The 27,860-nt window shown below is 56.4% G+C and overlaps 1 protein-coding gene across 1 annotated transcript in view; it reads right to left on the bottom strand.

Moving 5' to 3' along the window:
- The window catches only part of ndufv3 (NADH:ubiquinone oxidoreductase subunit V3), a 46,239-nt gene that overhangs the window by 13,810 nt on the left and 4,569 nt on the right, over positions 1-27,860 (bottom strand). The window contains exon 2 of the mRNA XM_086007341.1: positions 20,608-20,692. Coding sequence (XP_085863467.1) covers positions 20,608-20,692 — 85 coding nt within the window. The remainder of the gene's footprint in view (positions 1-20,607; positions 20,693-27,860) is intronic.

Raw genomic sequence — 27,860 nt, 5'->3', positions numbered from 1 at the left:
GAGGGGAGAGAGAGAGACACGGCGAGGGGAGAGAGAGAGACACGGCGAGGGGAGAGAGAGAGACACGGCGAGGGGAGAGAGAGAGACACGGCGAGGGGAGAGAGAGAGACACGGCGAGGGGAGAGAGAGAGACACGGCGAGGGGAGAGAGAGAGACACGGCGAGGGGAGAGAGAGAGACACGGCGAGGGGAGAGAGAGAGACACGGCGAGGGGAGAGAGAGAGACACGGCGAGGGGAGAGAGAGAGACACGGCGAGGGGAGAGAGAGAGACACGGCGAGGGGAGAGAGAGAGACACGGCGAGGGGAGAGAGAGAGACACGGCGAGGGGAGAGAGAGAGACACGGCGAGGGGAGAGAGAGAGACACGGCGAGGGGAGAGAGAGAGACACGGCGAGGGGAGAGAGAGAGACACGGCGAGGGGAGAGAGAGAGACACGGCGAGGGGAGAGAGAGAGACACGGCGAGGGGAGACAGAGAGACACGGCGAGGGGAGACAGAGAGACACGGCGAGGGGAGACAGAGAGACACGGCGAGGGGAGACAGAGAGACACGGCGAGGGGAGACAGAGAGACACGGCGAGGGGAGACAGAGAGACACGGCGAGGGGAGACAGAGAGACACGGCGAGGGGAGACAGAGAGACACGGCGAGGGGAGACAGAGACACGGCGAGGGGAGACAGAGACACGGCGAGGGGAGACAGAGAGACACGGCGAGGGGAGACAGAGACACGGCGAGGGGAGACAGAGAGAGACACGGCGAGGGGAGACAGAGAGAGGCACGGCGAGGGGAGACAGAGAGACACCGCGAGGGGAGACAGAGCGAGGGGAGAGAGAGAGAGACACCGCGAGCGGAGACGGAGAGGGACACGGCGAGGGGAGACAGAGAGAGGCACGGCGAGGGGAGACAGAGACACCGCGAGGGGAGACAGAGCGAGGGGAGAGAAAGAGAGACACCGCGAGTGGAGACAGAGAGAGACCGTGAGGGGAGACAGAGAGACACCGTGAGGGGAGACAGAGAGAAACCGCGAGGGGAGACAGAGAGACACCGCGAGGGAAGACGGAGAGAGACACGGCGAGGGGAGACGGAGAGAGACACCGCGAGGGGAGACAGAGAGACACCGCGAGGGGAGACAGAGAGAGACACGGCGAGGGGAGACAGAGAGAGACACCGCGAGGGGAGACAGAGAGAGACACGGCGAGGGGAGACAGAGAGAGACACGGCGAGGGGAGACAGAGACACGGCGAGGGGAGACAGAGAGAGACACGGCGAGGGGAGACAGAGAGAGACACGGCGAGGGGAGACAGAGAGACCGCGAGGGGAGACAGAGAGAGACACGGCGAGGGGAGACAGAGAGAGACACGGCGAGGGGAGACAGAGAGAGACACGGCGAGGGGAGACAGAGAGAGACACCGCGAGGGGAGACAGAGAGAGACACCGCGAGGGGAGACAGAGAGAGACACCGCGAGGGGAGACAGAGAGAGACACCGCGAGGGGAGACAGAGAGAGACACCGCGAGGGGAGACAGAGAGAGACACGGCGAGGGGAGACAGAGAGAGGCACGGCGAGGGGAGACAGAGAGACACCGCGAGGGGAGACAGAGCGAGGGGAGAGAGAGACACCGCGAGCGGAGACGGAGAGGGACACGGCGAGGGGAGACAGAGAGAGGCACGGCGAGGGGAGACAGAGACACCGCGAGGGGAGACAGAGCGAGGGGAGAGAAAGAGAGACACCGCGAGTGGAGACAGAGAGAGACCGTGAGGGGAGACAGAGAGACACCGTGAGGTGAGACAGAGAGAAACCGCGAGGGGAGACAGAGAGACATCGCGAGGGGAGACAGAGAGACACCGCGAGGGAAGACGGAGAGAGACACGGCGAGGGGAGACGGAGAGAGACACCGCGAGGGGAGACAGAGAGACACCGCGAGGGGAGACAGAGAGAGACACGGCGAGGGGAGACAGAGAGAGACACCGCGAGGGGAGACAGAGAGAGACACGGCGAGGGGAGACAGAGAGAGACACGGCGAGGGGAGACAGAGAGAGACACGGCGAGGGGAGACAGAGAGAGACACGGCGAGGGGAGACAGAGAGAGACACGGCGAGGGGAGACAGAGAGAGACACGGCGAGGGGAGACAGAGAGAGACACGGCGAGGGGAGACAGAGACACCGCGAGGGGAGACAGAGAGAGACACGGCGAGGGGAGACAGAGAGAGACACGGCGAGGGGAGAGAGAGAGAGACACGGCGAGGGGAGACAGAGAGAGACACCGCGAGGGGAGACAGAGAGAGACACCGCGAGGGGAGACAGAGACACCGCGAGGGGAGACAGAGAGAGACACCGCGAGGGGAGACAGAGAGAGACACCGCGAGGGGAGACAGAGAGAGACACCGCGAGGGGAGACAGAGAGAGACACGGCGAGGGGAGACAGAGAGACACGGCGAGGGGAGACAGAGAGAGACACCGCGAGAAGAGGGAGAGAGAGACGCGGCGAGGGGAGAGAGAGCGACGCGGCGAGGGGAGAGAGAGAGACGCGGCGAGGGGAGAGAGAGAGACGCGGCGAGGGGAGAGAGAGAGACGCGGCGAGGGGAGAGAGAGAGACGCGGCGAGGGGAGAGAGAGAGAGACGCGGCGAGGGGAGAGAGAGAGACGCGGCGAGGGGAGAGAGAGAGAGACGCGGCGAGGGGAGAGAGAGAGACGCGGCGAGGCGAGAGAGAGAGACGCGGCGAGGCGAGAGAGAGAGACGCGGCGAGGCGAGAGAGAGAGACGCGGCGAGGCGAGAGAGAGAGACGCGGCGAGGCGAGAGAGAGAGACGCGGCGAGGCGAGAGAGAGAGACGCGGCGAGGGGAGAGAGAGAGACGCGGCGAGGGGAGAGAGAGAGACGCGGCGAGGGGAGAGAGAGAGACGCGGCGAGGGGAGAGAGAGAGACGCGGCGAGGGGAGAGAGAGAGACGCGGCGAGGGGAGAGAGAGAGACGCGGCGAGGGGAGAGAGAGAGACGCGGCGAGGGGAGAGAGAGAGACGCGGCGAGGGGAGAGAGAGACGCGGCGAGGGGAGAGAGAGAGACGCGGCGAGGGGAGAGAGAGAGACGCGGCGAGGGGAGAGAGAGAGACGCGGCGAGGGGAGAGAGAGAGACGCGGCGAGGGGAGAGAGAGAGACGCGGCGAGGGGAGAGAGAGAGACGCGGCGAGGGGAGAGAGAGAGACGCGGCGAGGGGAGAGAGAGAGACGCGGCGAGGGGAGAGAGAGAGACGCGGCGAGGGGAGAGAGAGAGACGCGGCGAGGGGAGAGAGAGAGACGCGGCGAGGGGAGAGAGAGAGACGCGGCGAGGGGAGAGAGAGAGACGCGGCGAGGGGAGAGAGAGAGACGCGGCGAGGGGAGAGAGAGAGACGCGGCGAGGGGAGAGAGAGAGACGCGGCGAGGGGAGAGAGAGAGACGCGGCGAGGGGAGAGAGAGAGACGCGGCGAGGGGAGAGAGAGAGACGCGGCGAGGGGAGAGAGAGAGACGCGGCGAGGGGAGAGAGAGAGACGCGGCGAGGGGAGAGAGAGAGACGCGGCGAGGGGAGAGAGAGAGACGCGGCGAGGGGAGAGAGAGAGACGCGGCGAGGGGAGAGAGAGAGACGCGGCGAGGGGAGAGAGAGAGACGCGGCGAGGGGAGAGAGAGAGACGCGGCGAGGGGAGAGAGAGAGACGCGGCGAGGGGAGAGAGAGAGACGCGGCGAGGGGAGAGAGAGAGACGCGGCGAGGGGAGAGAGAGAGACGCGGCGAGGGGAGAGAGAGAGACGCGGCGAGGGGAGAGAGAGAGACGCGGCGAGGGGAGAGAGAGAGACGCGGCGAGGGGAGAGAGAGAGACGCGGCGAGGGGAGAGAGAGAGACGCGGCGAGGGGAGAGAGAGAGACGCGGCGAGGGGAGAGAGAGAGACGCGGCGAGGGAGAGAGAGAGACGCGGCGAGGGGAGAGAGAGAGACGCGGCGAGGGGAGAGAGAGAGACGCGGCGAGGGGAGAGAGAGAGACGCGGCGAGGGGAGAGAGAGAGACGCGGCGAGGGGAGAGAGAGAGACGCGGCGAGGGGAGAGAGAGAGACGCGGCGAGGGGAGAGAGAGAGACGCGGCGAGGGGAGAGAGAGAGACGCGGCGAGGGGAGAGAGAGAGACGCGGCGAGGGGAGAGAGAGAGACGCGGCGAGGGGAGAGAGAGAGACGCGGCGAGGGGAGAGAGAGAGACGCGGCGAGGGGAGAGAGAGAGACGCGGCGAGGGGAGAGAGAGAGACGCGGCGAGGGGAGAGAGAGAGACGCGGCGAGGGGAGAGAGAGAGACGCGGCGAGGGGAGAGAGAGAGACGCGGCGAGGGGAGAGAGAGAGACGCGGCGAGGGGAGAGAGAGAGACGCGGCGAGGGGAGAGAGAGAGACGCGGCGAGGGGAGAGAGAGAGACGCGGCGAGGGGAGAGAGACGCGGCGAGGGGAGAGAGACGCGGCGAGGGGAGAGAGAGAGACGCGGCGAGGGGAGAGAGAGAGACGCGGCGAGGGGAGAGAGAGAGACGCGGCGAGGGGAGAGAGAGAGACGCGGCGAGGGGAGAGAGAGAGACGCGGCGAGGGGAGACAGAGAGACGCGGCGAGGGGAGACAGAGAGACGCAGCGAGGGGAGACAGAGAGACGCGGCGAGGGGAGACAGAGAGACGCGGCGAGGGGAGACAGAGAGACGCGGCGAGGGGAGACGGAGAGACGCGGCGAGGGGAGACGGAGAGACGCGGCGAGGGGAGACGGAGAGACGCGGCGAGGGGAGACGGAGAGACGCGGCGAGGGGAGACGGAGAGACGCGGCGAGGGGAGACGGAGAGACGCGGCGAGGGGAGACGGAGAGACGCGGCGAGGGGAGACAGAGAGACGCGGCGAGGGGAGACAGAGAGACGCGGCGAGGGGAGACAGAGAGACGCGGCGAGGGGAGAGAGAGAGAGACGCGGCGAGGGGAGACAGAGAGAGACACCGCGAGGGGAGACAGAGAGACACCGCGAGGGGAGACAGAGAGACACCGCGAGGGGAGACAGAGAGACACCGCGAGGGGAGACAGAGAGAGACACCGCGAGGGGAGACAGAGAGAGACACCGCGAGGGGAGACAGAGAGAGACACGGCGAGGGGAGACAGAGAGAGACACCGCGAGGGGAGACAGAGAGAGACACCGCGAGGGGAGACACCGCGAGGCGAGACACCGCGAGGCGAGACACCGCGAGGCGAGACAGAGAGAGACATGGCGAGGGGAGACAGAGAGAGACACCGCGAGGCGAGACAGAGAGAGACACCGCGAGGGGAGACAGAGAGACATGGCGAGGGGAGAGAGACACGGCGAGGGGAGAGAGAGAGACACCGCGAGGGGAGACGGAGAGAGACACGGCGAGGGGAGACGGAGAGAGACACCGCGAGGGGAGACGGAGAGAGACACCGCGAGGGGAGACAGAGACACACCGCGAAGGGAGACAGAGAGAGACACCGCGAAGGGAGACAGAGAGAGACACCGCGAGGGGAGACAGAGAGAGACACGGCGAGGGGAGACAGAGAGACACCGCGAGGGGAGACAGAGAGAGACACCGCGAGGGAAGACACCGTGAGGCGAGACACCGCGAGGCGAGACAGAGAGAGACATGGCGAGGGGAGACAGAGAGAGACACCGCGAGGGGAGACAGAGAGACACCGCGAGGGGAGACAGAGAGACAGCGTGAGGGGAGACAGAGAGAGACACCGCGAGGGGAGACAGAGAGAGACACGGCGAGGGGAGACAGAGAGAGACACCGCGAGGGGAGACAGAGAGAAACGGTGAGGGGAGACAGAGAGGGACACTGTGAGGGGAGAAAGAGAGAGACACCGCGAGGGGAGAAAGAGAGAGACACCGCGAGGGGAGAAAGAGAGAGACACCGCGAGGGGAGACGGAGAGAGACACGGCGAGGGGAGACGGAGAGAGACACGGCGAGGGGAGACGGAGAGAGACACGGCGAGGGGAGACGGAGAGAGACACGGTGAGGGGAGATGGAGAGACACCGCGAGGGGAGACGGAGAGACACCGCGAGGGGAGAGAGAGAGACACCGCGAGGGGAGACAGAGAGACAGCGTGAGGGGAGACAGAGAGAGACACCGCGAGGGGAGACAGAGAGAGGCACCGCGAGGGGAGACAGAGAGAGACACGGCGAGGGGAGACAGAGAGAGACACCGCGAGGGGAGACAGAGAGAGACACCGCGAGGCGAGACAGAGAGAGACATGGCGAGGGGAGACAGAGAGAGACACCGCGAGGCGAGACAGAGAGAGACACCGCGAGGGGAGATAGAGAGACATGGCGAGGGGAGAGAGACACGGCGAGTGGAGAGAGAGACACGGCGAGGGGAGACGGAGAGAGACACGGCGAGGGGAGACGGAGAGAGACACGGCGAGGGGAGACGGAGAGAGACACCGCGAGGGGAGACAGAGACAGACACGGCGAGGGGAGACAGAGAGACACCGCGAAGGGAGACAGAGAGAGACACCGCGAAGGGAGACAGAGAGAGACACGGCGAGGGGAGACAGAGAGAGACACGGCGAGGGGAGACAGAGAGACACCGCGAGGGGAGACAGAGAGAGACACCGCGAGGGAAGACACCGTGAGGCGAGACAGAGAGAGACATGGCGAGGGGAGACAGAGAGAGACACCGCGAGGGGAGACAGAGAGACACCGCGAGGGGAGACAGAGAGACAGCGTGAGGGGAGACAGAGAGAGACACCGCGAGGGGAGACAGAGAGAGACACGGCGAGGGGAGACAGAGAGAGACACCGCGAGGGGAGACAGAGAGAAACGGTGAGGGGAGACAGAGAGGGACACTGTGAGGGGAGAAAGAGAGAGACACCGCGAGGGGAGAAAGAGAGAGACACCGCGAGGGGAGACGGAGAGAGACACGGCGAGGGGAGACGGAGAGAGACACGGCGAGGGGAGACGGAGAGAGACACGGTGAGGGGAGATGGAGAGACACCGCGAGGGGAGACGGAGAGACACCGCGAGGGGAGACAGAGAGCGACGCGGCGAGGGGAGAGAGAGAGACGCGGCGAGGGGAGAGAGAGAGACGCGGCGAGGGGAGAGAGAGAGACGCGGCGAGGGGAGACAGAGAGACGCGGCGAGGGGAGACAGAGAGACGCGGCGAGGGGAGACAGAGAGACGCGGCGAGGGGAGACAGAGAGACGCGGCGAGGGGAGACGGAGAGACGCGGCGAGGGGAGACGGAGAGACGCGGCGAGGGGAGACGGAGAGACGCGGCGAGGGGAGACGGAGAGACGCGGCGAGGGGAGACGGAGAGACGCGGCGAGGGGAGACGGAGAGACGCGGCGAGGGGAGACGGAGAGACGCGGCGAGGGGAGACGGAGAGACGCGGCGAGGGGAGACAGAGAGACGCGGCGAGGGGAGACAGAGAGACGCGGCGAGGGGAGACAGAGAGACGCGGCGAGGGGAGAGAGAGAGAGACGCGGCGAGGGGAGACAGAGAGAGACACCGCGAGGGGAGACAGAGAGACACCGCGAGGGGAGACAGAGAGACACCGCGAGGGGAGACAGAGAGACACCGCGAGGGGAGACAGAGAGAGACACCGCGAGGGGAGACAGAGAGAGACACCGCGAGGGGAGACAGAGAGAGACACGGCGAGGGGAGACAGAGAGAGACACCGCGAGGGGAGACAGAGAGAGACACCGCGAGGGGAGACACCGCGAGGCGAGACACCGCGAGGCGAGACACCGCGAGGCGAGACAGAGAGAGACATGGCGAGGGGAGACAGAGAGAGACACCGCGAGGCGAGACAGAGAGAGACACCGCGAGGGGAGACAGAGAGACATGGCGAGGGAGAGGACACGGCGAGGGGAGAGAGAGAGACACCGCGAGGGAGACGGAGAAGAGACACGCGAGGGAGACGGAGAGAGACACCGCGAGGGGAGACAGAGACACACCGCGAAGGGAGACAGAGAGAGACCTCGCGAAGGGAGACAGAGAGAGACACGGCGAGGGGAGACAGAGAGAGACACGGCGAGGGGAGACAGAGAGACACCGCGAGGGGGAGACAGAGAGAGACACCGCGAGGGAAGACACCGTGAGGCGAGGACACCGCGAGGCGAGACAGAGAGAGACATGCGAGGGGAGACAGAGAGAGACACCGCGAGGGGAGACAGAGAGACACCGCGAGGGAGACAGAGAGACAGCGTGAGGGGAGACAGAGAGAGACACCGCGAGGGGAGACAGAGAGAGACACGGCGAGGGGAGACAGAGAGAGACACCGCGAGGGGAGACAGAGAGAAACGGTGAGGGGAGACAGAGAGGGACACTGTGAGGGAGAAAGAGAGAGACACCGCGAGGGGAGAAAGAGAGAGACACCGCGAGGGGAGAAAGAGAGAGACACCGCGAGGGGAGACGGAGAGAGACACGGCGAGGGGAGACGGAGAGAGACACGGCGAGGGGAGACGGAGAGAGACACGGCGAGGGGAGACGGAGAGAGACACGGTGAGGGGGAGATGGAGAGACACCGCGAGGGGAGACGGAGAGACACCGCGAGGGAGAGAGAGAGACACCGCGAGGGGAGACAGAGAGACAGCGTGAGGGGAGACAGGAGGAGACACCGCGAGGGGAGACAGAGAGAGCACCGCGAGGGGAGACAGAGAGAGACACGGCAAGGGGAGACAGAGAGAGACACCGCGAGGGGGAGACAGAGAGAGACACCGCGAGGCGAGACAGAGAGAGACATGGCGAGCGAGACAGAGAGAGACACCGCGAGGGGAGATAGAGAGACATGGCGAGGGGAGAGAGACACGGCGAGTGGAGAGAGAGACACGGCGAGGGGAGACGGAGAGAGACACGGCGAGGGGAGACGGAGAGAGACACGGCGAGGGGAGACGGAGAGAGACACCGCGAGGGGAGACAGAGACAGACACGGCGAGGGGAGACAGAGAGACACCGCGAAGGGAGACAGAGAGAGACACCGCGAAGGGAGACAGAGAGAGACACGGCGAGGGGAGACAGAGAGAGACACGGCGAGGGGAGACAGAGAGACACCGCGAGGGGAGACAGAGAGAGACACCGCGAGGGAAGACACCGTGAGGCGAGACAGAGAGAGACATGGCGAGGGGAGACAGAGAGAGACACCGCGAGGGGAGACAGAGAGACACCGCGAGGGGAGACAGAGAGACAGCGTGAGGGGAGACAGAGAGAGACACCGCGAGGGGAGACAGAGAGAGACACGGCGAGGGGAGACAGAGAGAGACACCGCGAGGGGAGACAGAGAGAAACGGTGAGGGGAGACAGAGAGGGACACTGTGAGGGGAGAAAGAGAGAGACACCGCGAGGGGAGAAAGAGAGAGACACCGCGAGGGGAGACGGAGAGAGACACGGCGAGGGGAGACGGAGAGAGACACGGCGAGGGGAGACGGAGAGAGACACGGTGAGGGGAGATGGAGAGACACCGCGAGGGGAGACGGAGAGACACCGCGAGGGGAGACAGAGAGCGACACGGCAAGGGGAGACAGAGAGAGACACGGCGAGGGGAGACAGAGAGACACCGCGAGGGGAGAGAGAGACACCGCGAGGGGAGACGGAGAGAGAGACCGCGAGGGGAGACAGAGAGACACGGCGAGGGGAGACAGAGAGACACGGCGAGGGGAGAGAGAGACACCGCGAGGGGAGAGAGAGACACCGCGAGGGGAGAGAGAGACACCGCGAGGGGAGAGACACCGCGAGGGGAGAGAGAGACACCGCGAGGGGAGAGAGAGAGAGACACGGCGAGGGGAGACAGAGAGAGACACGGCGAGGGGAGGCAGAGAGAGACACGGCGAGGGGAGGCAGAGAGAGACACGGCGAGGGGAGGCAGAGAGAGACACGGCGAGGGGAGGCAGGAGAGAGACACGGCGAGGGGAGGCGGAGAGAGACACGGCGAGGCGAGACGGAGAGAGACACGGCGAGGCGAGACAGAGAGAGACACCGCGAGGCGAGACAGAGAGACACGGCGAGGGGAGACAGAGAGAGACACCGCGAGGGGAGACAGAGAGAAACGGCGAGGGGAGACAGAGAGAGACACCGCGAGGGGAGACAGAGAGAGACACCGCGAGGGGAGACAGAGAGAGACACCGCGAGGGGAGACAGAGAGAGACACCGCGAGGGGAGACAGAGAGAGACACCGCGAGGGGAGACAGAGAGAGACACCGCGAGGGGAGACAGAGAGAGACACCGCGAGGGGAGACAGAGAGAGACACCGCGAGGGGAGACAGAGAGAGACACCGCGAGGGGAGACTGTGGTAAACCACTGTATACCTGTCTGTATGTGTAATGTGTATTCCACTAGGTGCAGGTCTGGATATGCCTCGGCTGACTCCTCCCACTATTCCAGGTATATAAGTGACTACCTCCCAGTCCCTCAGTATTCTGGACGGGTTGACCACTCGAGACAAGACCTTAATTCTTTAGTTAATAAAAGCCTGGTTGTTACTCGCTTAACCTCAGTCTTTTGAGTAATTGATGGCGCATCAATTTTATTAACTAAATTTTTTATAATGGAGAAGATCCTCACACCAGCATGCCTGGACCTGGACAGTCGGGAAGCGGACGCTTCCAACAAGTTTGCTCACTGGCTCACGTGCTTCGAGACATTCCTGACTGCCTCCACTGCGGTCGAAACGGATGCGGACAAACTGTCTGTCCTGATCTCCAAGGTGAACCACCGAGTGTACTCAGTCATCCGGGACGCGACCTCGTACACAGCCGCCCTCCAGCTCAAGACCCAGTACACGCGCCCTGTGAACGAAGTATACGCCAGGCACCTTCTGGGGAGTCGCAAGCAACAACCTGGGGAATCGACTGAGGAATACCTCCAAGCACTGTCCGTGCTTGGCCGGGCCTGTGGGTGTAAGGCGGTAACGCCCGCTAAGTACACGGAGGAACTGATCCGGGATGCCTTCGTAGCGGGCCACAGGTCCAACTACACCCGACAGCGACTGCTGGAGCAGAGTGACCTCACCCTCGACAAAGCCTCCGAAATCGCTCTAACGCTGGACGCAGCCTACCGGGGCATGGATGCCTACTCCTCTACACCGTGGACGCCGCGGGGAACGACAACCTGGGACACGGTAGGACAGCCCCATAGCACCGTGCCACCCCAGCCACAGCCCAACAACGGCCCAACTACCGCAGCAGTGTCCCAAAGCCAGACAGCAGTACCCCAAGGCCAGAAATGCTACTTCTGTGGCCAGGCCAAACACCCCAGAGCGCGCTGCCCGGCGGAGAATGCGACCTGCTCGGGCTGCGGGAAAAAGGGACACTACGCCAGCGTCCGCAAGGCCAAAGCCACCCCGAACGCCAGCAGCGCCGCGTGTGGGCCGGGCGAGCCGCCATCTTGGGCCCCCAACAGCGCCGCGTGTGGGCCGTGCGGGCCGCCATCTTGGGCCTCCCCAGCCATGAGCGAACCACCGCAGCAGCAGCCATCTTGGACGACTCCAGCCACATGGACGCCGCCATCTTGGACACCAGCCGGGACGCAGCAGACCGCCAACCCCCCCCCCCCCCCATCTGATACCCGCAGCGACACACCGACCCCTACGCTGGCCTCTGTTACGCTGGACCAAACGAGACCGCACCAACTAGCTCAGTCCAAAATGGACATTAAGGTAAACGGCCATGCAATAAACTGCCTTTTTGACTCCGGGAGCACAGAGAGCTTCATCCACCCCGACACGGTGCGGCGTTGCTCTCTCCCAGTCCTGCCTGCGCACCAGCGGATTTCTATGGCCTCCGAGTCCCAGTCAGCGGACATTGGCGGCTACTGCGTGGTGACACTAGTAGTAGACGGGACTGTGTTCAATAATTTTAAACTCCTGGTCCTGCCCGACCTCTGCGCTGCCGTCCTACTGGGGTTGGATTTCCAGTGCCACCTCAAAAGCGTTACGATGGCGTACGGTGGCCCCCTCCCCCCACTCACAGTCCGCAGCCAGCAGCCTCCAAATTGCCCGCCGTGCACCAGATGCAACCTCTCCACACTCAGAGTCCCACCCCCCCCACTGTTTGCTAACCTCACCCCCGACTGTAAGCCCATCGCCACAAAGAGCAGGCGATACAGTGCCGGGGACAGGGTTTTCATCAAAACTGAAGTGGAGCGGCTCCTGAAGGAGGGGATTATTGAGGGCAGCTCCAGCCCCTGGCGAGCCCAGGTTGTGGTCGTTAAGACCGGCGAGAAACAACGCCTGGTCATCGACTACAGCCAAACAATAAACCGCTACACCCTGCTGGACGCCTACCCACTCCCCCGCATAGCTGACATGGTCAACCAGATCGCGCAGTACCACGTCTTTTCGACCATTGACCTGAAATCAGCATACCACCAGCTTCCCATCCGCCCTGAAGACCGCCAGTATACTGCTTTTGAGGCAAACGGCCGCCTCTATCACTTCCTTAGGGTTCCCTTCGGCGTTACCAACGGGGTCTCCGTCTTCCAAAGGGAGATGGACCGGATGGTCGATCAAAACGCGCTGCAGGCCACTTTCCCTTACCTAGACAATGTGACCATCTGCGGCCATGACTTGCAGGACCATGACGCAAACCTCGAGAAATTCCTCCGCACCGCCCAACTCCTGAACCTGACATATAACACGGAGAAGTGCATATTCCGCACAGACCGCCTCGCCATCCTTGGCTGTGTTGTGGAACACGGGGTCATCGGTCCCGACCCGGACCGGATGCGTCCCCTTATGGAACTCCCACTGCCTAAAAGCCCTGAAGAGGTGCCTAGGGTTTTTTTCCTACTACGCCCAGTGGGTCCCCTACTATGCAGACAAAGCCCGTCCGCTGATCAAATCCACCTCTTTTCCCCTGACGGCAGAGGCCCGCTTGGCCTTCCACCGTATCAAGGAGGACATTGCCAAAGCCACCATGCACGCAGTGGACGAATCCATCCCCTTCCAGGTGGAAAGCGATGCGTCCGACTTCGCCCTGGCCGCCACCCTTAATCAGGCGGGGAGACCTGTGGCATTCTTCTCACGAACCCTCCAGGGCCCGGAGACCAGACACTCCGCGGTCGAGAAGGAGGCCCAGGCTATTGTGGAGGCTGTGCGTCATTGGAGGCACTACCTGGCCGGAAAACGATTTACCCTGCTCACTGACCAGCGTTCAGTTGCTTTTATGTTCAACAACAAGCAGAGGGGCAAAATCAAAAATGACAAGATCTTGAGGTGGAGAATCGAACTTTCCACCTACAACTACGAGATCTTGTACCGGCCTGGGAAGCTCAATGAACCCCCAGATGCCCTATCGCATGGCACCTGCGCCAGCGCGCAGATCGATAGGCTGAGGGCCCTCCACAATGACCTCTGCCACCCGGGGGTCACCAGGTTCTTCCACTTCATCAAGGCCCGCAACATGCCTTACTCCATCGAGGTCAGGACCATGACCAAGAACTGCCAAGTCTGCGCTGAGTGCAAACCGCACTTTTATAGACCAGACAGAGCCCACCTGATAAAAGCCACCCGCCCTTTCGAACGCCTGAGCGTCGATTTTAAAGGGCCTCTCCCCTCCTCCGACCGCAATGTGTACTTCCTCAACATCATTGACGAGTACTCCCGTTTCCCGTTCGCTATCCCCTGCTCGGACATGACCAGTGCCACGGTCATTAAATCTCTGAACAGCCTCTTCACCCTGTTCGGTTTCCCCAGCTATATCCATAGCGACCGGGGCTCATCGTTTATGAGCGACGAACTCCGCCAGTACCTGCTCGCTAGGGGTATAGCCACAAGCAGGACCACCAGTTACAACCCCCGGGGGAACGGACAGGTGGAAAGAGAGAATGCAACAGTTTGGAAGGCCGCCCTACTAGCCTTAAAGTCTAGGGGCCTTCCGACCTCCCGCTGGCAGGAGGTGCTCCCCGATGCGCTCCACTCGATTCGGTCACTGCTCTGCACTGCCACCAATGCCACCCCTCACGAGAAAATGTTTGTCTTCCCAAGGAAGTCCACATCGGGGACATCGTTACCGCCATGGCTGACGTCCCCAGGGCCGGTACTACTGAGAAGACACGTGAGGGCCAATAAAACGGACCCCCTGGTCGAGAGGGTCGACCTCCTCCACGCCAACCCCCAGTACGCTTACATTGCGTACCCGGACGGGCGGGAGGACACAGTCTCCATACGAGACCTCGCACCCTCGGGGACCGCTGTAACCCACTACCCATTACCACCCCCCCCCACGACCCGATATCCAACCCCAGCAGCCGGCTCGCCTTGGACCGTCACCCACGAGGACTACACTCCAGGGCCCCAGCCTACACGGGACGCGACGCCGGAAGCTCCACCACCCCTGCTGTCGCCACGTCGATCACAGCGGCAGACAAGACCTCCAGAGAGACTCCAATACACAAACTTTTAAATACACTTCACCCCGCCGGGCTCATTTTTAAACAAGGGGTGAATGTGGTAAACCACTGTATACCTGTCTGTATGTGTAATGTGTATTCCACTAGGTACAGGTCTGGACATGCCTCGGCTGACTCCTCCCACTATTCCAGGTATATAAGTGACTACCTCCCAGTCCCTTAGTATTCTGGACGGGTCGACCACTCGAGACAAGACCTTCATTCTTTAGTTAATAAAAGCCTGGTTGTTACTCGCTTAACCTCAGTCTTTTGTGTAATTGATGGCGCATCAGAGACAGAGAGAGACACCGCGAGGGGAGACAGAGAGAGACACCGCGAGGGGAGACAGAGAGAGACACCGCGAGGGGAGACAGAGAGAGACACCGCGAGGGGAGACAGAGAGAGACACCGCGAGGGGAGACAGAGAGAGACACCGCGAGGGGAGACAGAGAGAGACACCGCGAGGGGAGACAGAGAGAGACACCGCGAGGGGAGACAGAGAGAGACACCGCGAGGGGAGACAGAGACACCGCGAGGGGAGACAGAGAGAGACACCGCGAGGGGAGACAGAGAGAGACACCGCGAGGGGAGACAGAGAGAGACACCGCGAGGGGAGACACCGCGAGGCGAGACAGAGAGACATGGTGAGGGGGGACAGAGACACCGCGAGGGGAGACAGAGAGAGACACGGCGAGGGGAGGGACACGGCGAGGGGAGGGAGAGACACCGCGAGGGAGACAGGGAGACATTGCGAGCGGCGGCATTGGTCATAATCTTTCATCCTCATTGGATGCAGGAGTAGTGCAGGACTGGAGTGTTTCTAATGTTATACCTCTATTCAAGAAAGGGGAGAGGGATAAACCAGGAAACTACAGGCCAGTCAGCCTTGCAACGGTAGTGGGGAAGTTATTGGAAAACATTATCAGGGACAAAATAAACTTTCATTTGGAAAGCCATGGGTTAATCAAGGAGAGCCAGCATGGATTTGTTGGAGGCAAATCATGTCTGACTAACTTGTCTGAATTCTTTGATGAGGTAACAGAGGCGGTTGATTAAGGAAGTGCAGTGGATGTTGCATACATGGAGTTTCGGAAGGCATTGGACAAAGTGCCACACTTATTATGAAGACGGAAGCCCATGGAATTAAGGGGAAAGTGGCGGGATGGATACGCAATTGGTTCGTTCAGTTTTGGGTCCATTAGTCTTTTCAATTTTTATTAACGACCTAGAGTTGGGTTTAGGGAGCAGCATTATACAGTTTGCAGATGATATGAAACTTGGCAATGTAGTCGATCGTGATGAGGATAGTTGTAGACCTACGGCTGACGGACAGGATGGTGAAATGGGCAGAAGCATGGCAGATGGAGGTCAATGCGGAGAAGTGTGAAGTGATGCACTTTGGGAGGACTAATACAGAAAGACAGTTTACTATAAATGGCACGATTTTGAAGTGTCGATGAGCAGAGAGACCTTAAAGGTGACAGGACAAGTTGATAAGGTGGTTAATAAAGCATGTGGGTTACTGGGGTTTATAAATAGAGGAATAGACTATAAAAGCAGAGATCAGGCTCGAACTTTATAAATCACTGGCTAGGCCTCAGCTGGAGTATTGTGGACAATTCTGGGCCCCACACTTCAGGAAAGATGTAAAGGCCTCAGAAAGGGGACAGAGGAGGTTTCCCAGGATGTTACCAGGGATGAGGGACTTCAGTTATGAGGAACGATTGGAAAAGTTCGGACTGTTCTCCTTGAACAGGGAAGGTTAAGAGGTGACCGAATAGAGGTTTTCAAGATGATTAGAGGTTTTGATAGAGAGAGAAAAACTATCCTCTCTGGCGAGTGGGTCAATAACCAGAGGTTATTGATTCAAAATCATTGGAAAAAGATCTGGAGGGGAGATGAGGAATGTTTTCACTCGGAGAGTTGTGGAGATCTGGAGCGCTCGACCTGAAAAGGTGGAGGAAGCTGATTCCATGGATAATTTTAAAAGGGAGTTGGACGGGTTCTTGAGAATGAGGAACTGACAGGGTTACGGACAAACAGCGGGGTGTGGGACTAAACACGACTGCTCTTTCAAAGAGCCGGCACAGGCACGAAGGGCCGAATGGCCTCCTCCTGTGCTGTAGGTTTCTATGATGTTCCTTCATATCCACCAGTGCCTCAAATCCCTCTCCCATGTCCTGTCCGATGATCCATTTATCTTACTTTGCCACTGTTTATTATCTGACCCAATCTCATGATTTACATTTGTCCACATCAGCCCAACTCCCCAATCTATCCTGGTCTCTCTGTTTCAACAGCCTACTCCCTGTTACAGTCCCTCCCAGTGTGGGATCATCTGCAAAGCTAACCTGCTCAAATATCAGATTTAGTCAAGGCCGGGCTCAGATTCCCCGGACCTTCTCTGCGATATCTGTACTGTGTCTCCAGGACAGTCAGCACTTGTCCACTGTCCCAGTGAGATTGAGCAGGTCTGTTTAATTACAGACAGGATAGAGAAATAAGGACCAACCGGCCCGTCGGCTCCCCACCCCCCAGCTCCTCCACCCCGCATCAGCTCCTCCAACCCACAGACTCTCCCCCCCGCACCCCCACCCCTCCCCTCAGCTCCTCCACCCCACAGATCCCCCCCCCCCCCAAAACTCAGCTCCTCCACCCTACAGACCACCCCCCAAGACATCTATTTGTCATAGTCATAGAGTTATACAGCACGGAAAGAGGCCCTTCGGCCCATTGTGTCCGCGCCGGCCATCAAGCCCTATCTATTCTAATCCCATTTTCCAGCACTTGATCCGTAGCCTTGTATGCTATGGCGTTTCAAGTGCTCATCTAAATGCTTCTTGAATGTTGTGAGGGTTCCTGCCTCTACTACCCTTTCAGGCAGTGAGTTCCAGATTCCAACCACCCTCTGGGTGAAAAAGCTTTTCCTCAAATCCCCTCTAAACCTCTTGCCCCTTACCTTGAAACTATGCCCCCTGGTTATTGACCCCTCTACTAAGGGGAAAAGTTCCTATCTACCCTATCTATGCCCCTCATAATTTTGTACACCTCAATCAGGCCCCCCCTCAGCCTTCTCTGCTCTGAGGAAAACAACCCCAGCCTGTCCAGTCTCTCTTCATAGCTGAAGCGCTCCAGCCCAGGTAACATCCTGGTGAATCTCCTCTGCACCCTCTCCAATGCAATCACATCCTTCCTATAATGTGGTGACCAGAACTGCACACAGTATTCCAGCTGTGGCCTAACTAGTGTTTTGTACAGCTCCATCATAATCTCCCTGCTCTTATATTCTATGCCTCGGATAATGAAGGCAAGTATCCCATATGCCTTTTTAACCACCTTATCTACCTGCCCTGCAGGCTTCAGGGATCTATGTACATGCACACCAAGGTCCCTCTGATCCTCTGTCCTTCCTAGGATCCTACCATTCATTGTGTATTCCCTTGCCTTGTTAGTCCTCCCAAAATGCATCACCTCACACTTTTCAGGGTTAAATTCCATTTGCCACTTCTGCCCATCTAACCATCCCGTCTATATCGTCCTGTAGCCTGAGGCTTCCCTCCTTGCTATTTACCACTTCACTAATTTTTGTGTCATCTGCGAACTTACCGATCATACCTCCTACATTCATATCTAAATCATTAATGTACACTACAAACAGCAAAGGACCCAGCACCGATCCCTGCGGTACACCACTGGACACAGGCTTCCAGTCACAAAAACAACCTTCAACCATCACCCTCTGCCTCCTGCCACTAAGCCAATTTTGGATCCAATGTACCAAATTGCCCTGGATCCCATGGGCTCTTACCTTCTTGACCAGTCTCCCAGTGGGACTTTGTCAAAAGCCTTACTGAAGTCCATGTAGACTACATCAACTGCACTACCCTCATCCACACACCTAGTCACCCCCTCGAAAAATTCAATCAAATTGGTCAGACATGATCTCCCCCTGACAAAGCCATGCTGACTATCCCTGATTAATCCCTGCCTCTCCAAGTGGAGACTAATTCTGTCCCTCAGAATTTTTTCCAATAATTTCCCTACCACTGATGTTAGGCTCACTGGCCTGTAAATCCCTGGTTTATCCCTACTACCCTTCTTGAACAATGGTACTACGTTAGCTGTTCTCCAGTCCTCTGGCACCTCGCCTGTGGCCAGAGAGGTTCTGAAAATTTGTGTCAGAGCCCCTGCAATCTCCTCCCTTGCCTCACACAGCAGCCTGGGATACATCCCGTCAGGGCCTGGGGATTTATCCACTTTTAAGCCTGCTAAAACCGCTAGTACCTCCTCCCTCTCAATACTAATACAGCACGGTGGCATAGTGGTTAGCACTGTTGCCTCACAGCGCCAGGGACCTGGGTTCAAATCTGGCCTCGGGTGACTGTCTGTGTGGAGTTTGCACATTCTCCCCGTGTTTGCGTGGGTTTCCTCCGGGTGCTCCGGTTTCCTCCCACAGTCCAAAGATGTGCGGGTTAGGTTGATTGGCCATGATAAAAATTGGCCCTTAGTGTTAGGGGGGATTAAATACGTGGGGTTACGGGGATAGGGCTTGGGTGGGATGGCTGTCGGTGTAGGGACTGGGTGTTAGGGTTTGGATGATCAGCCATGACCTCGTTGAATGGCGGAGCAGGCTCGAAGGGCCGAATGGCCTTCTCCGGCTCCTAGTTTCTATTCTATGTTTCTAATTTGTTCAAGTTTATCACAATCCCCCTGCCTGATTTCTATGCCTACATCGCCCTTCTCCATAGTGAACACAGATGCAAAATATTCATTTAAAACCTCACCTACATCTTCCGGCTCTACACACAGATTGCCACTTTTTGAAATGATTGCTGCACTTTCGCCTCCACCGTTCTATCTGGGACTCCACTCCATGTATTGATCAATCTGTGAACTTCCTGACATTGGACCCCAATTTACCTTTTATAAGTTTGATCCAGAGTCCTGGGCCAGTAACCAGTAACCCCAGGCCAGTAACCTGTAACTCCGGGCCAGTAACTCCGGGCCAGTAACCCCGGGCCAGTAACCCCGGGCCAGTAACCCCGGGCCAGTAACTCCGGGCCAGTAACCAGTAACCCCGGGCCAGTAACCAGTAACCCCGGGCCAGTAACTCCGGGCCAGTAACCAGTAACCCCGGGCCAGTAACCAGTAACCCCGGGCCAGTAACCAGTAACCCCGGGCCAGTAACCAGTAATCGCGGGCCAGTAACCAGTAACCCCGGTCCAGTAACCTCTAATCGCGGGCCAGTAACCCCGGGCCAGTAACCAGTAACCCCAGGCCAGTAACCAGTAACCCCGGGCCAGTAACCAGTAACCTCGGGCTTGTAGCCAGGCAGACATCAGCATGTCACAGAGGTGCCTATACACACTGACACACACACTCTGACACAAAGACACATGCAAACAGACACACACACATCCACAGACACACACACTGACACACACACACTAACACACACACGGTATTACGGCACGGGTTTTCAACCCTCGGGGTCTGCAATGTTGTCGGGTTTCTGTACTGGGAGGTTTACAAGCTCTTTAATTGTGATTCCGTTAGTTTTCTTGCTGAGCCAGGAGGTCGGAGGGTCCCAGGGGGGCCGGTGTGAGGCCACAGACCCCGGCCTCGAGCAATAAAGCAAGGAAGTTATGATGAACCTTTATAAAACACTGGTTCGGCCTCAACTGGAGTATTGTGTCCAATTCTGGGCACCGCACTTTAGGAAGGATGTGAAGGCCTTAGAGAGGGTGCAGAGGAGATTTACGAGAATGATTCCAGGGACGAGGGACTTCAGTTACGTGGATAGACTGGAGAGGCTGGGGTTGTTCTCCTTGGAGCAGAGAAGGTTGAGAGGAGATTTGATCGAGGTGTTCAAAATCATGAGGGGTCTGGACAGAGTAGATAGAGAGAAACTGTTCCCATTGGTGGAAGGGTCGAGAACCAGAGGACACAGATTTAAGGTGATTGGCAAAAGAACCAAAGGCGACATGAGGAAAAACTTTTTTACACAGTAAGTGATTAGGATCTGGAATGCACTGCCTGAAAGGGTGGTGGAGGCAGATTCAATCACTGCTTTCAAAAGGGAATTGGATAAGTACCTGAAGGAATAAAATTTGCAGGGCTACGGGGAAAGGGCGGGGGAGTGGGACTAGCTGAAGTGCTCTTGCAGAGAGCCGGCACGGGCTCGATGGGCCAAATGCCCTCCTTTTGTGCTGTAGCCATTCTATGATTCTATAATATCCACATCCCTTACCCTTAACTTTCTTCTTCTTCTGTGGCCCTGTGGCCTTGGTGGTAAGAGTCGCTGCTCCCGGTCCCAACCGCTCCAGGATCAGCACCTGAGATTCCAAAATAATAAAATATTACTTCAATCTTTATTAAAATATTGTGGAGGGAGGGAGGCAGGGGGTGACTGGATTCCGGACGTGGCCTACACCCCCTGCCATAGCCCATGGGGGAAGTTACTTGAGAACTGGACATCTGAACAGAGCTGGGGCCAATGTCCTCGCGGGGAGGCTAACTAGAGCTGTGTGGGGTTTAAACTGATTGGGCAGGAGCAGGGGCACCAGGACGCAGCAGAGAGGAGAGACAAGGTGCAACAGAACCAGGAATAGTGCAGAGCAAGAATTGATGGAGGATAAAAGCAAAGCCGATTAGCATGGTGTTGGAATGCATAACTGTTAATGCGAGGAGTGTTACAAATAAGGTTGACGAGTCAAAGGCGCAAGTTGCCACATGGGGTTATGATATAATGGCTATAACGGAGACCTGGCTTAAACATGTGCAGGAATGAGAACTAAACTTTCCTGGCTACAGTGTATTCAGGAGCGATAGGGAAGGAAAAAAGACAGGCATAGGGTGGCAGTATTGATCAAGGTTACAGAGCGAAGATACACTAGACGGTTCAAAGACTGAATCTATTTGGTTAGTTAAGGAGCAGAAAAGGAGCTGTTACATTGCGAGAGCTCCCTGGATGACAAAGGAAATAGAGGTTAAAATAAAACAAAAAGGTTAGTGACAAATAATCGAAAACCAGGCAGAATAGCGAGAGTGCAGGGGGAAATTGTAAAAAGAGATGGGCAAAGAGAGAGTTTGAAAAAAGATTAGCAGGTAACCTAAAAGGGAACCCAAAATCTTTTATAAACATATAAAAAGTAAAACGATAGGATAAAGGAAGAGTGGGGCCAATTAGGGACAAAAAAGGAAATCTTTTTGTGGAGGCAGAGGGCATGACTGAGGTACTGAATGAGTACTTTGCATCTGTCTTCACAAAAGAGGGTGAAGTTAATGTCGCAGTAGAGAATGGGGGAGCAGCGATATTGGATAGGATAAAAATAGCGAGAAAGGAGGTGCTAAATAGGTTGGCATCACAAAGTTAACAAGTCACCCAGTCCAGATGGGATGCATTCTAGGTTGTTGAGGGAATCTAGGGAGGAGATAGCAGAAGATCTGACCACAATCTTTCAATCCTCCTTGGATATATATTGGCTACAAGAGCCGGTCAGAGGCTGGGAATTCTGCGGCAAGAGTCTCACCATCTAACTCCCCAAATCCTTTCCACCATCTACAAGGCACAAATAAGGAGTGTGATGGAATACTCTCCACTTGCCTGGATGAGTGCAGCTCCAACAACACTCAAGAAGCTCGACACCATCCAAGACAAAGCAGCCCGCTTGATTGGCACCCCATCCACCACCTTAAACATTCACTCCCTCCACCACCGGCGTACCGTGGCTGCAGTGTGTACCATCTACAAGATGCACTGCAGCAACTCGCCAAGGCTTCTTTGACAGCACCTCCCAAACATCAGTCATCGGGAAAATGCTGGAATCCATTATTAAGGAAGTGATAACAGGGCACTTAGAAAATCATATGATTAGGCAGAGTCAACATGGTTTTATGAAAGGGAAATCGTGTTTAACAAATTTATTAGAGTTTTTTGAGGATGTAACTAGCAGGGTAGATAAAGGGGAACCAGTGGATGTAGTATATTTGGATTTCCAAAAGGCATTCGATAAGGTGCCACATAAAAGGTTGCTACGCAAGATAAGGGCTCATAGGGTTGTGGGAATAATATATTAGCATGGATAGAGGATTGGTTAACGGACAGAAAACAGAGAGTAGGGATAAACGTGTCATTTTCGGGTTGGCAGGCTGTAACTAGTGGGGTACCGCAAGGATCAGTGTTGGGGCCTCAGCTATTTACAATCTATATTAATGACTTAGATGAAGGGACCGAGTGTAATGTATCCAAGTTTGCTGATGATACAAAGCTAGGTGGGAAAGTAAGCTGTGAGAAGAACATAAAGAGCCTGCAAAGGGATATAGACAGGTTAAGTGAGTGGGCAATAAGTTGGCAGATGGAGTATAATGTGAGGTTATTCATTTTGGTAGGAAGAATAGAAAAACAGAGTATTTTTTAAATGGTGAGAAACTGTTAAATGTTGGTGTTCAGATAGATTTAGGTGTCCTTGGACAGGAAACAGAAAGTTAGCATGCAGGTACAGCAAGCAATTAGGAAGGCAAATTGCATGTTGGCCTTTATTGCAAAGGGGTTGGAGGACAAGAGTAAGGAAGTCTTACTACAATTGTACAGGGCTTTGGTGAGACCACACCTGGAGTTCTGTGCACAGTTTTGGTCTCCTTATCTGAGAAAGGACATATATGCCATAAAACATATTGGTTCACTAGACTGGTCCCTGGAATGAGAGGGCTGTCCTATGAGGAGAGATTGAGTAGATAGGGCCTATACTCTCTGCAGTTTAGAAGAATGAGGAGTTGAGGTCGATGATCAGCCATGATCTTATTGAATGGCGGAGCAGGCTCGAAGGGCCGTATGGCCTACTCCTGCTCCTAATTCTTATGTTCTTAAACCTGCAACCTCTACCACCTAGAAGGACTAGGACAGCAGGTGTATGGGAATACCATTGTTGTCTCTGTGTATAATAAGACAGACTGCAGGAGAAACAGTACAACAGGTGTTTACTCAACGTGGCTCACAGTGGAACTGATCTGTACAGATTACTACTCAGTGCTATATACAGGTGTGGTCACTGCTGGTACTGCAGTATACATGAGCTGTAAAAGATAGTTCCCCCCCTTAAAAGGTATATACATTACAATTCCTCCCCTTTTAGATTAACAGTACCATAACACTCATTTAACAATTAAATATCAAACTAATTTACAATTAACACTTTTAACATGCAACATTAGCTGAAAATAGTCTATTTATATATTCAGTCTTTGGGGAGGCTTCCTGATCCTTTCTGGATAGCGCCTTTCCCGAGTGTCTTGCTCTTGGTGCGGAGGCGATTCTGGCCCCCTGTCGTCGGTTGGTTCATCAGCTTCCGATGCTACTGTTTCTGGGGTAGATGCGACCTGTACGTCGGGTTCATCACCAGGTACGTATGGGCGAGGCATGGGGTTGACTTGTTCCTGTGACTCTAGGATCTGGTCAGCATGGCGTCTCACGATGCTCTCCCCAATGTCCACTGTGTACATTAGTGGGCCCTGCCGTGTGCATATCGTTCCTGGCTGCCATTTTTCTGTTCGGTAGTCGCGGGCCAAGACTGGTTGCCCTACATTGAAGCTCCTTGTTGGCTTCTCATGGATGTGCTGGAATTGCTTACTCTCAACATCTCTTTGTACGTTTGGTCTGAGCAAATCCAGGCGAGATCTTAACCTTCGGTTAAAGAACATCATGGCTGGGGCCTGGTTGGTGACTGCATGTGTCGCATTCCGGTAGGCGAACAGGAAATTGTCCACCTTGTGCTGCAGTGGAACGTTGTCATTGTACATAGCCTTTATTGCCTTCTTAAAGGTTTGTACGAACCTCTCAGCCAATCCATTTGTGGCTGGATGATACGGGGCGGATGTGTAATGCCTTACCCCATTCTATTTCAAGAACCTCCGGAACTCTTCGGACACAAACTGTGTTCCGTTGTCGGAGCAAATCTGTTCTGGCAAGCCATTCCTGGCAAAAATGGTCCGTAGGACTGCAATAGTTTTCTCCGTGGTGGTAGAGGACATTTTGATGACCTCAGGCCATTTCGAGTGCACATCCACGGCTATTAAAAACATTGAGTCCATGAATGGACCAGCAAAATCAATATGCACCCGTTGCCATGGAGATGAGGGCCACTCCCATGGGTGTAGAGGGGCCTGTGGTGGTGCATTTTGGACTTACTGGCATCCTGAGCAGCTCTTGGTCAGGTCCTCAATTTGTTTATCGATTCCTGGCCACCACACATAAGCCCTGGCTAGGCTTTTCATTTTTACCCCTCCCAGATGACCCTCATGAAGCTCATTGAGCACTCTATCCCTTAACTTGGGTGGAATTACCACTCGGGATCCACACATCAAGGTCCCCCGGCACACTGACAGCTGTTCTCTCCTTGTCGAGAATGCTGGCAACAGTGAGTCGCCATGTGCTGGCCATCCCTTCACCGTCAAATCATATACCCGAGACAGTGTCGGGTCATTTCGGGTTTCCTTTTCGATACAAGCGTTAGTTACCGGTAGGTATTCAACTATAGTCGAATGGAATATTTCGACAGGATCCACTGCTGGTGCTTCCTCCGCAGTAGGCAGTGGCAGGCGTGATAGCCCATCAGCATTTCCATGCTGTTTCGTGCCCTTATATTCAGTCTCATAGTGGTGCGCCACTAGAAAAAGTGACCATCTTTGTAGTCGTTGCGCAGTCATCACCAGAACGCCCTTCTTCGGATTAAAAATGGAGACAAGAGGCTGGTGATCAGTCAGCAAGGTGAATTTCTGCCCGTGCAGATAGTGATTGAACTTTTTCACTCCCCACACTAGGCTGAGGGCCTCCCTGTCAATCTGGGCGTAGTTACGCTCGGCTGAGGTTAGTGATTATGACGCAAAGGCTATTGGCCTCTCTGAGCCGTCCGAGAATTTGTGCGACAGCACCGCTCCAATGCCATAGGGTGACGCATCACATGCCAACCGAATTGGTAATGCTGGGTTGTAATGGGCCAATACCTCTTTCGATGTGATTAGTGTTTTGCTCTTCTGGAAAGCTCGTCTACATTCGTCACTCCACTTCCATGGCACCCCAGTTTGCAGCAGGGTGTTCAGTGGGTGTAGTATTGTAGACAAATTTGGCAAGAACTTATGGTAGTAGTTTACCAGCCCGAGGAACGACCTCAGTTGTGACACATTTTCCGGTGCTGGAGCCTTGACTACTGCCTCAATCTTCTCTGGGGACTTATGTAACCCCTCTTTATCGATAACGTGGCCACAATACGAGATCTGTTTTCTAAAAAACTCGCATTTGGGGCGGTTAGCTCGGAGCCCATATTCCTGCAATCTAGTGAGCACCTGCTCCAGGTTGGCAAGGTGATCACTGTCATTTTCGCCCGTGACCAGGATGTCGTCCAAATAACACTGGGTCCCTGGGATCCCTTGCAGGACTTGTTCCATTGCCCTCTGCCAAATAGCCGGAGCTGATGCTACCCCGAATACCAGCCGGTTGTATTGGTAGAGACCTTTATGGGTGTTGATTGTGAGGTATTTTTTTGATGCTTCTTCTACCTCCATTTGCAGATACGCCTGGGCCAGATCAATCTTAGTGAAGCGTTTCCCTCCAGATAGCGAGGCGAAAATATCTTCAATCCGCGGAAGTGGATATTGTACGGTGTGAAGGACCGGGTTCACTGTTACCTTAAAGTCCCCACAGATGCGAACCTTCCTTGGTTCCCCAGGCGTGCTGCTCAACAACTTTTTCATCACAGGGATGATGGGTGTAGCCCACTCGCTCCAGTCTACCTTGGACAGTACACCTGAACGTTCCAGACTCTCCAGCTCTGCTTCGACGGCTGGGCGGATCGCATAAGGTACTGGTCTGGCCTTAAAAAATTTTGGACTTGCGTTTTCTTCCATTTTAATCGTCGCTGTCATGCCTTTTAGTGTTCCGAGTCCTTGCTGGAACACTTCTTTCGCGTCAGTTAGGATCTTTGACAGTCGCCCAGGTGCGACGTCGTCATCCTTTTTGTCAGCCACAGTCAGTGCCTGTATGGAATGCCAATCCAGTTGTATTTTCCGGATCCATTCACGTCCCAGTAATGGTGGTCCTCCATCTTGCAATACATACAGGTCTAGTTTTGGTGTTTCCTTACCGTTATATATAACGGTCACCCTTATTTTTCCTTTGGGGCAGACTTTTTGCCCCGTGTACGTCTTCAAAATAATTTTTGTGTCTCTCAAGGGTATGTGTGAGAATAGCCGCTCGTAGTCCCATCAGTTTATGACTGTTAGGGCTGATCCTGTGTCCAACTCCATCTTTACCTGGACTCCTGCTATCTTGAGAGTGACCCAAATGGTGCGGTGATCCTCCGTTGTGATCACATTATGTAGTTTCAGACAACTCAGTTCCCTGCTTTCGGAGTCGTTATCACTCTTTTGTTCGTCTGAACTATTCTCCGTCATCTTATTGTACCTTCTTGTACTTTCCTTTGGTAGGTTTCTTATTGCTGGTTTTCTTTCCCGACCTGCAGACTCGTGCTATGTGTCCTACTTTTCCACACTCTGCACACTTTGTCTTTGAACCAGCAATCATTCTGGTCGTGTGTTCTGCCGCAGCGATAGCACTTCTCTGTTCCATATGACATTTCGTTTGTGCCATATTCTTGCGGTCTCTGTTGTATCTCTGCAGCGCCTCGTGCTGCTGCTTCATATGATACCGCAATGCTGAAAGCCTTTTTCAGCGCACGGTCCTTTTCAGATAAAAGCCATTTCTGGGTTCCTTCACTTTGCAGCCCACACACAAACTTGTCCCTTAAGGTATCTGCCAGTCCCGCTCCAAACTGGTAGTGTTTCGATAGTTTGCGCAGTTCTGTTAAATAATCAGCATTGCTTTCATCCTTATGCTGGTTCCGTTTGTGAAACTGGAATCTTTCTGCTATCAGCAGCGGTGTGGGGTTTAAATGTCCCTGTAGTATCGTTACTATGTCTTCAAAACTCTTTTCCATTGGCTTCGTTGGGGTTTCTAGATTTCGTAATAAACCATACGTCTTTGCACCCATTAAATTTAACAATACCGACGCTTTCTTGTCATCTGACACCTCATTTGCCTTGCAGTACACCTCTATTCGTTCGACATATGTAGTCCAATCTTCGACTTCATTGTCAAATGCGGTGATACTGCCACTCTTCGGCATTTTGGGTGTGGTTTAAAATGGCGTCTCCCAATGGCTTAAAATGGCGTCTCCCGCACTCTCTTTCCACCCCTGCTGCTGCCAACGCCACTCCCGGCGGTTCTCGTGGCAATGGCGGCGCCCTGTAGGTTTCTGCGCTTCTCCTGCCAACACCGCTCTCGGCGGTCCTCGTGGCAATGGCAGCGCCTCGCGGGTTTCTGCGCGTCTCTCTCTCCCTCTCTCCGACGCTGCTCGGCCCCTGAACACCGGCTGCGCCCTGTGCGCTCTGCCGTCTCTCTCTCTCTCTCCCCCGTCGACGCTGCTTGGCCCTTTGCTGTGCCGCTCGGTC

The sequence above is a fragment of the Somniosus microcephalus genome, chromosome 14 (assembly GCF_052327205.1).
Source record: "Somniosus microcephalus isolate GS21.2 chromosome 14, FLI_Smic_1.0, whole genome shotgun sequence".
In the NCBI taxonomy this organism is placed as follows: Eukaryota; Metazoa; Chordata; class Chondrichthyes; order Squaliformes; family Somniosidae; genus Somniosus; species Somniosus microcephalus.
The sequence above is the reverse complement of the archived record's forward strand: the minus strand, read 5'-3'. Positions and strand labels throughout refer to the sequence as shown.